The sequence below is a fragment of the Seriola aureovittata genome, chromosome 21 (genome assembly GCF_021018895.1).
Source record: "Seriola aureovittata isolate HTS-2021-v1 ecotype China chromosome 21, ASM2101889v1, whole genome shotgun sequence".
NCBI classification, from domain to species: Eukaryota; Metazoa; Chordata; class Actinopteri; order Carangiformes; family Carangidae; genus Seriola; species Seriola aureovittata.
In genome coordinates, this window is record NC_079384.1 from 9,882,919 (window position 1) to 9,899,679 (window position 16,761).

Sequence of the window (16,761 nt, forward strand, 5' to 3'; positions counted from 1 at the left end):
TGCCACATGAACAGTAGACAGTGTGTGAAAAACTGCTCACTGACTCGACTTGAGCGTATTGATTAGCCTACAAGACTGCAATTTCCTCATAATTCCCTCCGATCATGACAAAGGAGTCTTGGTGATTGATCAAATTCCACAATAGTACAAATGAAAACAATGATTGACCACCGGCAGTGCAATGATTATACATTGACTCGGAAGGTGTAATTTCCGTCTCCTTTTGCTGGCAAAGCATCTAGGAAATATGTGTGAGAGCAGGCAGAGTGGTGAGCTGAGCGCTGGTCACTTTATTCAGAATGTATCGAAACTGTAAATGATTGGTGTTAAATGACTGATTTGTTAATTTTCCCCTGCTGACATGTGTACAACAAAAAGTCCACAATGCAACACAGAGCAGGTGCTAGTCTGACTGCTCAAGGCTTAAATTCATTGATAGAATATTTTTTAGTCACACGGCTCTGTGTGGGTCTGTTGGTTGGTACCGCTTGGGTCCTGACTGACTGTTGGATGGATGGATTGTCATTGTCATTGTTTACAGACATTCATGGGCCCCACATGATCGGTCCTGCTGACTTTGGTGATGCCATCATGATGTTGACATTCTTGGTTTTTACTGTTGGATGGATTGCTGGGATATTTCGTTCATGTCCACCTCAAGATGACTTGCCTAGTAACCTTGGTGATCCTCTCATTTTTGTATCAAGCGCCATCATCAAATACCTTCAAAACGTGTTACATTGCTATCAGCCTGTACTAATTAGCGGATACTAACGGTGGTAAAAAATTATGTTTGCTACACATTATGCATGTGAGCATGATAGGATGCTAAATTTTGCATTTAGCTCAAAGCAGTGCTCACAGTGCTGCTCGTGTGGCTATAGACGGCTACTCTTGTTGGTTAAAGAGCAGGCTACATGGTTGTCTGCATTATGATGTCTATATTTTCAGTGATTTATGTGATGTCTTCACCGTCCTGAAAAATTTTACTTCAACAGATATAGTCTGCATTCAAGCAGGTGAATCAATCTGCACATGGTCATACACTGTGATTAAGCCTATGATGCACAGGTAACCTTTTGCAGCAATATTGATGGGCCATATTGACATGTTTTTATGGGGCATTTCTCCTGATAGCTCACAATGTGGTCTAGTTTTTCAGGTCAATAGCTGAAAGCATCTGGACATCATCCATCACAGTCTAGTTCTCCCCTGCCTCCTCCTACTCTGAGAACACGCTGAACAGATGATTGACTGTCAGCTGCCCACCATGAGGCACCTGCGTGACACTGTGGCAGATAAAAAGCCAGGACAGGCTGGCACCATCCCTGCAGCCACACATGACAACCTTTTGGAAAAAAAAAAAACAACCAAAAAAAAAAAAACTTTCCTCTGTGACACAGCACTGGTCCATTAAAACAGAGAACAACTGGCGCCTCAGTGGGATTTTCACTCACGTTGTCATCATAGTCAACCAGACATCTAAAAACTCCCTCTGCATGTACACACAACCTCTGAGTTCCCCATTATTTCCCCAAACATAGCTGCCTTTAATCACTGTACATCCTGTATTGTATGTTCTCACGACATAACGCTGAAGCCTTGTCTACTGCACAATGTAATCAGAGTTTAACTGACTATTTGGAGCCTTATGCACAGTCTGTTCTTTTAAATTTACAACACTCTGATCTAGAGTTCCTCCCAGTGCTGCTTTACACAATCAGATCAGGTGAAATGTAGACATTTACCAGCAATCAAACACTTTTAGTGATTTGCCAACAATGAGTGTAGTAGGCAAAGGGAAATAAACTTTTGTAGAAATTAGTTCTCGCACGTTGTGTTGCTGAATGTCATTAATTGTCAAACTGTGCCTGCACCCATATCATCAAAGCAAAGCCTTTCTGTAAGCATCCCAGATAGAGCCAGTGCAGCACGCTCTATACGCACATCCCTATGTTCTTCTGAGGATTTGGAATGGCAGCTTTTGATACTGACTGCTGTGATCACAAAGCACAACTGCCTCTGAGATCCCTTGTAGCAAAATGTTGTTAATTTTGTTGAATCTTCTGTCATTTGAAGGATGGCATGAAAGGAATTTGGTTGAATCAATGTTTAACTGTGCACATTAAAATTTGCTTCTCCTCAGAGGATGTCTCCGCCTCCCTGTATGCTCTTCCCTATCAGCGTGCAAGTAGTCATTTCAGAATCCGCCTGAGTACACATTTAATCACTTTGCACAATTTACTGGACATGTCATATAAATAAAGACATCTACTTTTTCCAACTATTTTCAGAGACTCAAATTTTCATTCCATGAAATGAGCTAAACCAATAATCCTCCTATAAAATGCCTGAATCTGACTAAGGATATACACACAGGCAAAGCTTATGGTGTTGGCAGTGTATACAAGATATATATGAACATAGCTGCTCCCACTTATAATCACCATAAATCTTTCTGAGAGTGTTTACAAATGATCTGTTTATTATTTACAGGTCTATATTTTCTACCATATTGCAGGATGATTAAATTTCTCCCTTGGCTGACTCTTATATCTGGATATTGGCTGACTGAGTGAAAGATACTGTATATGAAAGAGGGCTCGGAGTAAGAGGATGTCACATTTTCACCTGAAGCGTTTCCCTTTAGACAGCGCTCTGCTGAGAATAGGTGGGGCTACCGTTGATGTGCCTGCTGCCACGCTGACGCCCTTGATAGACGATCCATGAGAACCGCAGCTCTGCAAAAATAGAGAAGAGTAGCGCATACAGTGAGTGGTAAAACATGGTAATTTGGGCTTCAGGAATTACCTTCACTATTATCCTCATGCTGTGTAAAACACTCAGAAATTGAGTTTCTTTATCATAGCTTAGCTTGGATTTATTTGTTATAATGATCAAAATCAACGACAAGATGTTCAGGTGAAAGTGATTGTAAATCAACACAGGAATAAACTCAGGCTATAATGTATAATGCTGGTGATACTGTATCAGGCTCAGCAGCAAGTCCCTGCTCAGTTTTGAGTTCCCCGTCAGGCTGAGGATGTTGTCTCTCTAACGTAACCCCCCTAACAATAATAATAATGATAATAATCTTTATTTATAGAGCACGTCTCTAAACCCACGTTACAAAGTGTTTCACATGAGGCAACGACTTCAAAACAAACAGATCATAAAAACTATTTCTGATAGAGTAATAAGCAAATAGTCAGGCTTAGTGTCTCAGGCAGAGTGTCTTTAATTACACTTTACATTTTAAACTGCAGATTAGGAGGGGACGCTTTGTGAATAAACTTCACACTGCCCCTTACAGCACTCCCGCTGCACTCAAGAATTAATCCCACACAAGATTACATTAATGGGTTCCTAAAGTATCTCCCCCCTCCTCAATTCTTCCTTTATTCTTATCAAAATTAACACTATTATCTTACAACAGGCCCCAGACAGAGCTCTGGCATGGCGACCATGAATGCTCCAAGAAGCCCCCTGCGAAACACTAAGTCAGGAGATAATTCTGTTATTCCAGCTACAGTACTTCCTGCGCTGCCCTTTCTCTCTGTCTGATTGTACATCATTAAAGCAATTGCATGTGACTTAGAGCTGGTTCACGGTTCTCATGCCTGATAAGCCTCTTTTTCTCCCTTACACCCCTGACTCCCAGAGGGAGCTGTTACTGCTGTTCACTAGTTGTGCAAGAAAATAGGATCATTTTGGCCACCCTCTCATATACCCTGCGGGTGGAGAGCGCCGCGCTTTCTGGAACAATTGATGTGGCAAACTTTCCTGGAGGACGATATCTATGTCAGGGGACTGTGGCAGACAATGGCAGACCTGTATGGTGCAACCCATTTCACTCGCTCCCTCCTATCTCCCTTTTGCCTTGTTTTTATGCCACTTGTGAAAGCCTTGGATAAACACCAAGCATAGTGGCTTCATTTCAAGGGGAGACAATGGGAAAATACAGGAGCCTGACAGAATAACAGAAGAATTTACCAATCTATTGACTATCTACTACATAATAAGGAGTAAGGAAAACCTATGCAGTCAGAGCAGCGTTAATCTTCCTTTGATTACCATTAAATCACATGTCCTGAACTGTGAATAATGGGGTATTTGATCATTCTTCAACAAGACCAGGAGCATGAAACACCTCCAGACATCACCAGTTTCTACTAAAACTGAGCAATGTGTCAACTCTCTGAGCCAAGACGTGACAACTACTGATGGCAAACACAATTTTGGCTCTGCCTGATATCAAAATGTTAATCAGTTGTTTTAGAATTATGCACTGGCATGCACATTAGCATGGAGTTTGTAACTGTTGACAACATTATTAATTTTCAAGCTGCACTGGCCCGTTGTTTTTATTAATCATGGCGATACCTACAGACGCATTAATATCGTCCCCACCGCTGTCACAACACCTGCTGAACAAGTGGCTAATATTCTTCCACCGTTTTCTGCACTGTGCCGTCAGTTTTTTTCTTTTCTTCTCATGATAAAAACCACAACTTCAAGAAACATACAGCACTTTCATGCATATGAACTTCAGTCTGTTAGACATATTTCAACACTTTCCCTTGAGGTGAAAATACTTAAAAAAGGAGAGTAGTTAGCCAGTTCACTGAACACTTATCCAATGCCTGTTTATTTAAAGAAGCCTACGTAACAGCTGCTGAAACAAATGGCAAAAAACAACGGTACAACAGTAACACAAGAAGAGAAGAGCCACAAAGTCACCTAAGTAACTCTATATAAACAGTTGGCTTCAACAAACAATAGCCACATTAAGCTACTGGTCATTGCAGACCAAGTAAGGATATAGCTGTAAAAACCGTGAGTCTATTCAATTTAGCAAAAGTGGATTTTATTGCTTATGAGTTTAACTTAACATGTGTAAAAGGATGTATGAAATGTTTCCTTTCTCAAGACTTACACAGTGTCACTTTAAACCTTTTCAGTTCATGTTTCAGATATTTTTATTCCCCAAACTGCTCTCAAACATGGTCTTTTGCTTTCTGCTTCTGACGCTTTTTTTTTTTTTTTTTTTGTATCTCTGTAAACACACTTTGAAAAATACTTTGGTATTCAAAAATTGGTGCAGTATTGAATCTTGGAAAGAAGACACTGTGTCTTACAACCTCAGAGTTTTATAAAATTGACTGTGGTGTAACAGAACACAGCCTTGTGGCACATTAGAGGGTTTTTGGTACACAATGCTCTGGTCTGTGGCCCTACTCATTCTCTATCCCCATGCAATATTCATACAGTATGCTCATCCGTAGCTTTGCATCACTCCTCAGGGTGACTCAGTTTCTTCTTAGAGTAAGGCTAGAATAGTTAGTTACCACCACTCAAGCTTCCGGCTGCTGGGAATTGAGTTTTTGTGTCCAGTCTTCCCACACTGTGTGCCCCTATTCCTTCATGTTGGTGCATGTCTGTTTCAGTGGAGAGAGTCTGGTGGGTGCATACCCTATTACTTTTTATTTGAGACACAGTGTTATTGCCACAGATGTGTTGATTCAGATCTCAGATGAGGTGGTAGGCGTTTACTACGCAATTACATTTCGATTTCTCTTTTCCCTTTTTATGATGAAAGTGTTTTAAAAGGAATTATACAATCATACATGACTGAACTGTTTGAAGGTCTGTGCATTTATAGTTAAGTGCAGGAGTGTATGTAATTCACATGGCTTTTTCAAACTCAAGAGTTACAGATGGAGAGAACGTATGCACAGAAATGTTACCAGATGTGCAAATATGTATAGGTATTTGAGATCACAGATGGAACAGACACAGAATTATCCAACACCTGCTGCATATGCCAGAGCTGGTGCACGGAGAAGTCAGATATGGGAGTTCAGGAATATATGTACTGTAGAAGCAGAGCCGGTGCCTATTTAAAAAAAAAAAGATGTTAAGGGTCTCCTAGCTTTATCTCTTAGCTGGCTTCCACTTGGAGCATTGCTGCAGAAATCACTGTTTAACAATGATGTCAGCATATACTGTATAAGTCTTTGCATTGCTTCTCCACACGCCTTCAGTTCAGGGAGTTGACAGACTGTATTTTTGAGCAGGTTCAGGATACTACAGTAGTGCCTCACTTTATCATAGAGATGCTGTGGAAGACATTGACCAAAATGGACTTCTGTTTCATCCTCCCCTCTGCACCTGTCTCAACAGAGCTTTTGTTTCCAGCTCATTGTGCTCATCCTCCACCTTACTGCCTCAAACGCACACAGCCGAAACCACTGTGTTGTGATGCCGAGTAGTTATGCAGCATGCACCAAATGTTTTTGAGCCTCTGCAAGAACACTCTGCTCTGTTCCTCCTTCTATAGTATTTCCATGCTCAGTCAGTTCAACTTTAAAGAAAAACCCGCAGAACTTGTAGGAATGCACCACCCACAGCACACGTCCTCTCTGTGGATGGCTGCAAGCTGAGGGAGTGGGTGGAGATAAGCAGTGGTCTGGGGTCGCTGTGTCAAATATGTGGAAAAATGGGTTTCACTTGTTAATCTTTCTTTGGTCTGCCCCCCCCCCCTCCTGGGTACTTATAGCCAGTGATCTTTCACATCCCACCATAAGCTTCCCTCACACTGTTCTTTTATAGCTTGTGTTTCTGTGTCGTTGTGTTATTACTGTCTTTTATTTTTGTCTTTGCCTCGTGCCTGGTTTCATCCCAGTGTCCAGCTCGGAACGGAAAGGCATTTTGTGGCGAAATACAAGGCTTCACTAAAATCTGAGCCCTCACATATTCCTGTCACCACATTCTCATCATCGTATATAATAGCCTGCTATTGTGCTATGGGACAATAGGCCTGCGCCTGACTGAAATACATTAAACTGGGCTCCGATGTGCTGAGAATGGTTTGGTGTCAGTGGAACTTTTGGGGCTCTTCACAGTTACAAGGTTTCTCTGCAGAGTGTTGCGGACGTGTCTGTGCAGTGGTGAAATCATAAGCTGTGCTCTGGCTTATTTGAAATTCATCTTTTTTTTTTCATGTCACTTAAACACAGCTACTTAACAGCTGCAAAATTTACATCAAATGTTGTATCACTTCTCAGCTGTCAACCGCTCAGAGCCATAATTTCAAATGACACCCTCAAAAAGCTTTCAGATTGTGCCAACTGCAGTTCCGTGGGTGGGGCTAGCTTGAGGGGTGTTTGTTTCAGTGGGTGACACTAGACACTGTTGCATTATTAAACAGCGTCAGTACAGGCTACATTTGGCAAACGCAGAAATGACAGAACAAGGCTGAACCTGAATGAGGAATTTTCAGACGACAACAAATACAACTGTGTCTAAAACAAATGTGTTGGAAGATACATTTTCATGTCGTCTGAGGCGCAGCTTGTTTGTAATCACTACTCACTATCTACCTTTAAACACACATACTGATAGTCATGCAAATTGAAGAAGCAGTTATTTATGCAATTTGTGATGGTGAGTAACACGTAGAAATTCCAACTTGATAGCGCAGGTATGTGACGGGAAAGTAGTGATGGGTATAACTTCCTCGAACAATCAGAGAAAGTTGCACACTGAACAAATAAATCAAAGACAAACAAAAAACAAAAAACAAAAAAACCAATAAAAAGTGCAGGAGCAAATAATAAATGAACAGAATATGTGAGCATTTTAGGTTGCATTCAGGGAAGTGCTAATGCGTTATGGCGATTGCACTCTTGATGAGACCTTTACATGGGTGCATTAGGCTGCAATTACCTTGGGAGTCAGTGGAGACATCAGCCTCATCAGTGCCATCTACATCCTCCACCTGCTCTGCTGTGAATGTCTGGGTCACTTCTTCTCTCCTGCCATTCCTTTTAACTTAACCAGGAGTTTGTCTTTATGATTTGTTATTGTGAAATTAGATTTTTTTTCTTCTCTGGCCTGTATGTTTTCTTGATAAAAAATCGCAGTTTGTTTTTCTATGCAAATCAATAATTTGATTTCATAACTTTGAGGGCTGAAAATGTCTCCAATTTGTTTATGCAAATTTTTAGTTCTGCTCCCAAAAAAAAAATTTTATTTTCTAATAAAAAAAATAATTTTTTACTAGAGGCTAGCCCTGTCTGCAAAATCAAAATTTTTAATACAGCAAGTGAACACACTTGCAAAATACATTCTTGGCATTCTCAGTAGTAAAACACCACTAGCATGGCGCCATTTAACATCACTTGTCCACCGTACAGTGTTGCTGCGCTTGCATGGTGACTTCAAGATCCCCGACACACCACAGATTAGAATTTCCAATCTGCAGTTTGTCACAGGAATCTGTCATTGTGAACATGACAAGCAGATTTTTCCTGTATAACACATGAGGCATTTATTTTAAACTATAATTCCCCACTGTCTCTCAGCTCATGTCAGATGTGAGTGGGAAACAAAAGGCTTCAGCTGGTAGAGAGATTATTAAGACCCGTATCATACATCATCCTGTCAAGCACTCTATAAACTCGGTTTTCTTTGTTTTTTAGAGAAATACTATGGTATATTGAGATGAAAATGATGATAATAATTGTGAAGACATGACTAGAAATGTATTAGTGTTACGTAAAGGCTTACCTTCTGGATTTGAAGGCTGTATTGAAGCCTGGGAGCAGATTTGGACATGAGGCCAGAGGCGTTGACACTGCAGTCCCTCAGGCTGCGACTGTCAGAGAAATGAGCCTGGAGTTTTTCCCTGTGTCTCCTGTGGGGGAAAGTGTGTGCAGAGAGTAAGAGAGATGGCAACATTATGACTAAAATGAAGTTCAGAACAAGAGAGGGTTTCATGACAAAGATGGTGGTTCCTTTCACTATCAAATTTGCTTTAGCGTCTGTGTGTAAAACAAACACATACTGTTCATATATTAATAAGTCTTGAGATAAGCTCTGCAAACAAACTGTCTTGAACTAGTCATTATAGACAGGCATGTATGTTAGAATGACAGTGAACAAATAGACATTTTCATTGCTTCTGTGACAATTCACATGATTTGCCTTACGGCAAAATTACGAGCTCTCACAGATGTTTGTCAAGCGTTTTACCCTTAAAAAAAGGTAAAAGTGACAAAATGAGCACCAGTCAATTTGCAACTCACATGCATGTTTTTTTCCGAGCTGTAACTGAAGGTTTGCTGGTAGTGAAAGGTGCTGAGAAAGGCTACAAAAATAGCATTGGGAGAAAAGATGTCTTGCACAAGTGAAAATTTAATCAAGGCAATGTTCCGTGAAACGTCAATTTCATGCCTTTGTGATAATATTCTGGCAATAGAAAGTAAGAAAGATTTTCCAGAAATACCAGCACAGACACCAGAGTTTTGGATTCCTACTTTACAGAGCGAGACTATAAGAAACTGTTTGGTTGGTAACAGGTTTTGATGTATGGATCATGCACAAGTATGTATAAGCTATTCAACATGTCACATCTCTGGTGCTGGGTACAGTGGCATTTCGTTTATTTGTGCGTCTGGTAACTTCAGCAGACTTTCCACTTTTCCTGCACCATAAATAGCTTAATTTTTTTCATCTGCCCAATATAATTTCTTCCAATCTTTTCTCATAACCATATAAAAAGCACTTCTGAACAAACTGCGCGTCTGAAAGAAAAGTAAAATACCATCTTTAAGCTATGCCAAACACAAAATTTGAGAATGTTCTCTCACTTTGGATTAAACTTTGATTGGATTAAAAATTAATTGATGCTTAAGACTTTTGGATTAAATGTTAATTCACCATTAAATGTTCATTTTTAAATACTAGGTTGTTGAACTGTCTCTGCAGCCGAAGCCTGTTTCATGTTTGCTGAGTAAAGGATGTGGCGAGAAGTTCAAATCCAGGAAGCAAAAGTTTCAACGGGTTGAAAAGAACAAGCTTAACTGCGACTAAAATGGGGGGTGGGTGTGGGGGGTGAGGGTGACTCACTGTCAAAAAAGAATTATATTTTTTCACTTACACAGAATGTAAGTGAAAAAATATAGACCATATAGACCAAAAATATACACCGATCAGCCACAACATTAAAACCACCAGTTTATATATTAATTGGCTGTGTCTGTTTTAATTCAGCCACGCTCAGTTATCATCTAAAGCTTACTACATCATCTAGTATAGTATAATATAGTACAGTACTTATTAGTTAATGAAGTTCATTTCATTCCAGCCAATGATAATCAGCGACTGATGGTGCATATTTTGCAAGCATCAGCACTATTGTGATATGTAGTCCCACTTCCACGTCTTCCTAATTACCAAACTTTATAACCACATATAATTAACCTGACTTTGATTTTCATTTCTTCTGGTCTTTAAAGTGTACAAGTACATCTCTTATCTCCAACTCCTCTGCGTAGTCTTCAAACCAAATCAAGAATGCAGCTGTGCTAATCTTCTGTGTGAAGCACTGATATAATGCAAATAGAATTTTAGGTCTTTGCTGAAGAGCAGAATGAACTTAAGTATTAGCAGGGAGAAGCTTTTCTATCTGAGCTGCAATGTCAAAGAACATTTGGGGAAAAGAGATTCAATTTAATAAGGTTTCTTGGTCTGGATAATTTCCGCAACATTAAACTCTACCGTAGCGCCAGGGCTCTCGGGTCACGCTGACCGATACGAGCTGCACTATTCAGAGCGCCACAGTGCTGAAAGTAAAATCCATTTTTGTTTATCAAACTGAATTCAATCAACTGAACCTACATTAACTCCCGCCTTTACACTCTGCCATTACTTTTCTTTGTCTACATTCCTTTTCTTTCTTCTACCCGGCAGTGAGTAAATGATTTTGACGGGCTGCTTTAGTGCTGCCTGGTACCCTCTTACTTAGTCACACACATGCACACACACACGCACACATTCACACACACACACACACACACACACACACACACACACACACACACACACACACACACACACGGACATACACACACACACACACACACACACACACACACACACACACACATATTTAGGGTCTAATGTTTTTGAACTTGATCTAGCTCTTGCCTTGTCTGTGTGTTTTGTTTTGTGTGAGGCGTTTTGCGACACACCTGCTTGCTAAAAGCACTTTACAAATAAATCTTACATGAGTATCTGTCGCAAATGTATCCTACACAATTTAAGTCTGATGTCCTGCTAAAACATCCGCTAGCTGACTCACACTTAGATTTTCATTGGGCTCCATGCCATCCAGTAAAGTGCTCTTTCTGCACAGCCGGGGGCATACTCTACTAATGTGGTGCAGGCTGGCATCACTCACTTGTTGCGGCGGTAGAGAGCCATACATGCCACTCCAAGGAGACAGATCCCCGAGGCAATGCTGAAGATGGACAGCACCTGCCTCTGGTAGGTGTCGCCGCTCTCTGTGGAGGACAGAATACAGTTCAGGCCTTTGAATTTCTCCTGTGACACGAAGGACATGGGCTGTGGCTGTGATTGAGCGGGGGAGGAAGAGTTGTATCGTGAATTTACATACGAAACCCACACAAACGATGAGTGGACGTACACACTCAGCCACACACAGACATCCACCCACAATCTGTATTAGCATAAAGCGACCATTGCTGCTGTCAGTAAATGTCAGTGTTTGAGCATGGGATAGGGACATGGCAGACACAAGCAGGGCTCAGTGACATGTGCTAACTGAAGTGTGATAATCATTTCGTTCAGACAAACCCAGCAGGCAACACCGATGGACTGTCTCTGCACAGCGGGGGCCACACCAAGCGTGTGTGTGTGTGTGTGTGTGTGTGTCTGTGAGTGTGCAACTTCTTTATGTGTGTCAGCATTCAGAGACTGATGGCGACAGGGAATTAGCAGCAAATGAATGCTCCCGGAGCTTCTTGTCAGACCCCTGCACATCAGCAACAGAGGCTTAAGGTCACAAGCAGCTGGGACAAGTAGCAGTTGATCCCAGCAGATTTCTGTCTGACTGAGCAGCTGGATTGGGGACCTGCACTACTTACTGTGGTGCATGGTGCAGGGGTAAAGGCAGTGCAAATCATAGCCTGACAAATTGTCTAGTGGTCAATAACGAGCAAAGTAAAAGTGTCGATCTAAAACACTGCTGCTTGGTACGTAACCAATCTGCTGACATCCACTGTCGAGAGTTGGAGAGACTTCTCTGTCTTGCTGTCACTCACGACCTTGAACACAACCTGTGACATCACTCAGTCACTCAGACACAATAAACCCTCCTGTGTTTGATCTCACCACCTTGACAGCTGCAGGGAAAAGTGCAGAAAACATCACCGTAACCTGTTCATGACCTTTGAGGGCTTGTTTGTGGCTTTTGATGCTGTCAACAGAGAACTGTCCTGGGAGGTCTTCTTCATCCGTGCTTGTCTGCCCAGGTCTATCAACTTCCACTCAACTCTTGTTTTTAGGGCATAGTGACTGTTGGAGAGCTTTCCGTGTTCAAAGCTTACATTGAAGCACAACTACGCAGTCTATTTACCCCATCTATTTTTTTTCCCTTCATTTTCTTCTAGTGCTGCATCAACATATTTAAAGGTTAGTATGGTGGAACTGAGTTCAAACTGGAGGGAAACCTTTTTAATATGAGAATGCTTCTGGCCAAAGTTAAAGATAACATCTGAACACATCCTGGAGTTATAAAATGTGGATGTATAAATATATACATCACAGGTCCAAACTGCCCACTCAGCTGCTGCGAAAGAAGGTAGAATGGGTTGGAATTAAAATAGAGCCAGTCCAAAGAAATGCTGCAGGGGGGATCTGATGTGAGACAGTATTGCTTATTTAACACTGGTAAACTGACAAATTGCTGCCTGGATAATTTTGGTTGCAATCAAAAAGGGCTGAGATACAGCACATGCATTTGGGCTTTGCTTTATTATGATGAAATTAATAAAAGGTTTTGAAATTGGGATGAATGTTACAGCTTAGCCATTTTTATTGGCATATTATCATCTTGAAAAAGAGCAATCTGGTGTGTCTGACTGGTGCTGGATTTGTAATGTTGACACCAATATTGATATTTCAGGATAATAAAAATGGGATAATACCTAAATATATGCACGTGTAGCAAAGATTTTGACCAGGCTCTATTTAACACGGTTATAAGAGTTGTGATAAAGATATGTTTGGGGCAGTATGCTTGCCATCAGAAAAATAAACTCTATTAGCAAACATAAGAATATAAGATATGCCAATTTTATCCAGTGAAAAATATTGGAATTTAAAACATAAATAATACATATAAATATATATTTATACAAAATTATAGTAACTCGATTTTGACAAAATGAAGGTAAAATAGCACATAAACAAATGCAGCATATAAAATTTTTTTTTTTGCTGTGATAGTCCACTAAAATGTTTTTATCTATATGGTAAAATATCCAACTATAATAAGCCAGAATGATTGATAATCTCAGCTCTGAGATCTGTCTGTCTGGTTCTATCTCACTAGTAGTATAAAACTTCTCAGCCGTGGAACAAGTTCTTGACTTGCAGATGCTTGAACCCGTCCTGGCATTTGTCAGGAAGGCAGCAGCGAATATCTGCAAGCTGCAATTTGCAAATGAACAACAGAAGTTGCCTCTGGTCTCTGTTCGTAAGTAATATGTCACGTGTATATCTGTGCCACTGTAAACCCTCCAGCCTTTACGTTTCATTAGTGAAATGACCTCTCGACGGTTGTATGGTTGAAATATGTGGGACAAGTCTTTCCATGCTGCCCCATCATCAGTGCTCATGTGGAGCACCACCTGAGACAAGCCTCTGCCTTTTTTGGATAGATGAAATAGGCTTTTCCAAAAAATCTGAACATAAAAACAGCTGTTCACAAAGCTCTGCTGAATGGCTGCAAGGAACAACCAACATGCAGTCTGTACATAAAACCATTACAGGCCTTTCATGCCTGATGCCTACAAGGCATTCTTGAAATTAGATGCAAGAGCACGTTGGGAAAGGGAACAAACCGAACAGCCTCAGCTATACTGACTAAGCCATGTCATATTAAAAACAAGGACAAGACAATCCCATATGGCCAGCTATGCCATAGCAACCACTCCATACAAGGCTATAATGAAGACCATGCTAAAGTATCCATGACAAACTGGGGTATTGAGCCCGAAATACATCAGAGCAAACTAGTGAGACACACAGAGCTGCAGCTGCTGGGCTAAAGAATGCAAGAAAATTAAAAGACAAGATCATATTTAGAGCACTCAATCCCACTTCAAACACAGCTTTGCTGAATTCTGACTGTCTCCGACTCTGACTGTCACATACTGGACTTATATAACAACTTTCGAAAGATTCTTTGCAAAAGCATAGTCATAATAAGTCATAATAAAGGAGCACAATGAATAAGTAAGTGAGTGTGCCTAGAGCTTACCTCAAAAAAAGAAAAAAAAAGAATCTGTGCTTCTGTCTGTCATCTGTCCAGCTATCAATCGTTCAATCCAGTTCTCATTTGCTCTAATGCATCCGCCCACCTGCAGTAGCATTCTGAACTAATTTAGACCCCCCCAGATTAAAATCACTGAACTGAGGAATGCTGTGTGCAGGGGAAGGCATCTCCTTCAGAACGTCTTCTCTTTCCTCCTATTTCCTGGAGCAAGTGTGTGATGTGACGGCAGTGTATGAAGCCATGTTAATGGAAAACTTCACAGCATGCAGTGTTGGTTTTTATGTATGCACAAAAGGCAGTGAGAGAGCGAGGAGAAGACGGCAAAAAGACAAAATGAAAAACAGTGCGAGTGTGGCAGAGAGTGGTGTGTGTGTGGGGCGGGGGTAAGAGTGTATATTCCCTCTGGACAAAGAACAGTGTGTCACTATTAAAGAAAGAGGGCTAGATAATTTGGTTTTTAAAGATTTGTTAACCACCTGGAAGGTGGAAAGGCACCTTAAGTAATACCAAGGGAATTCCAAAGAGGTTTAAATTGTATTTGCATTGCCTCCTGCCACATTGGAAGACATTTCTGTATTAGTATTTGGCTATAAGATGGTTTTTTCTTTGCATATCCAGATGAAGTACATGTAATTCAAAACACAGGAATATTTTTTCACATTACATATGATATAACAGTTGCAGAAATCCCTGCTAAACTGACTATACACTCATGTAGGGAGCAGACACACATTCATACATGAACTGCAGCGGTCTGACTTTATTGCTTTATACTCATTACACAACTCCTCTCTAACAGTACTGTTCCTCATGCAGACAGAATACACCTAATTCACCACCACGGTGTTTCCATGGAGACTGGCCCACATTAATTTTCCAAGGTGAGCGGCCTTGTTGTGCTGGATTGTGTGTTTTGTGTGCGGTATTCCACAGACAGAAGGCACATTAAAGATTGAGCACGCCACACAGTCAATGAAAAGTTGTCTTACCCATGAACTCGATCCCAAGTTCATCCGCTGTTCCATTCAAGGCCGGATAGCATGAGAAAAGGGAGGGAATAGGTAAGCAGGGAAGAGGGGAGGGGGAGAGAAGGAGAGAGAGAGAATGAAACAGTTACAACATGATGCGCCTCTATCTTACTTAGAATTCACCTTTGGGAGACACACATGCTGCAACAAGACCATAAAGTTGGTTTGACGGCTTTCTCTGACATGGCTCTCCCCTGTGCACCAGGTAATGAGCCAGCCAGCCCCAGATGCTTGGTATGCTTTTCCATGATACACTCTGAATTCACACAGCCTGCAGAAGCTTTGGCTGAAGAAAGAAAACAACAAAGATATGGGGGCTGAGAGGATTAGAGGAAGGATCATGAAAATAAAAGTTGAAAATGACATATCATATAGCTTTATGTCACTGACATTGCTTTTCACAGGCCTTTTATATTGACTTGAGCCTGAGGCATTGCAGTAATTGTTCTCCTCTGTTTCCAAGCATAGCTTTTCAATATTCACACTCTGGTGGCATTAAGATGCACCACACCAACACACACGTCCACATGCATGCGCACCCGTAGGCATACACTGTTTTACACTCGGGTGTGCACACACACTTTGACATAGATCTTCTCTCTCTCTCTCACTTCTCACTCACTCACACAGTCTTTCTTCACGCAGTTAAGTCCCGTTCCCCACCCGTCAGTGCTGGGGAAACAGATAAAAAAAAAAAAAGAAGAGCACTCGTGTTCTTTCCATCCTGACAGTGCCCCCTTTTCATGTCACTGTAATGTAATCTCATTTAAATTAAAATGAAACCCTCACTAGTAATTGCTTTTCTGATAGAGGTGGTCTGAGTTTTAAATAGAATGCGGCTTGCCAAGCCCCTGACAGATTATACGGTGGGCACCCTCAAAAAAAACAAAAAACAAAACAAACAAACAAAATAAAAAAATGGCTAACAGAAATTAAAAAAATAAAATAAAATAAATAAATAAAAAAACATCTGTTCAGGGATGCATTTTGATTGTACCGTGGGGGAAATCTGTCGGTGCAGTGGCTTTATAATTTTGAGGAAAATAAAAACCACAGAATTGGAGCGAGGTTAGGAAAGGCAAAAGACAAATGAACATTTGGATGAATGGCTTATAATAACAGAGGGTTATCTGGCTCTATTATAAAGGGTGTGATTTCAGGAAATATGTCTTTTTTATTGTGAAATTAGAAATCCCTGGAAAACTTATGACATCTCGAGAAAGTTTCAGAGCATGCAAATGATATTATTAAATACAAAGCCAAGTTTGTCATTTCCTCTCAGACTGCCTGACAGATTCTTAATGAGGCGAGGGGATTTTCATGATTACGGTGATAACAGGAGAGAAATGAGAAAAAAGCCTGAAAGGC

At 40.8% G+C, this 16,761-nt stretch overlaps 1 protein-coding gene across 2 annotated transcripts in view; it reads right to left on the reverse strand.

Moving 5' to 3' along the window:
- The window catches only part of nrg3b (neuregulin 3b), a 183,752-nt gene that overhangs the window by 10,113 nt on the left and 156,878 nt on the right, over nucleotides 1-16,761 (reverse strand). For both annotated transcript variants that reach the window (XM_056366108.1, XM_056366107.1), the window contains exons 4-7: nucleotides 15,355-15,381; nucleotides 11,246-11,348; nucleotides 8,572-8,698; nucleotides 2,632-2,741 (exon numbers count right to left, since the gene is read on the reverse strand). In XM_056366108.1, coding sequence (XP_056222083.1) covers nucleotides 2,632-2,741; nucleotides 8,572-8,698; nucleotides 11,246-11,348; nucleotides 15,355-15,381 — 367 coding nt within the window. The remainder of the gene's footprint in view (nucleotides 1-2,631; nucleotides 2,742-8,571; nucleotides 8,699-11,245; nucleotides 11,349-15,354; nucleotides 15,382-16,761) is intronic.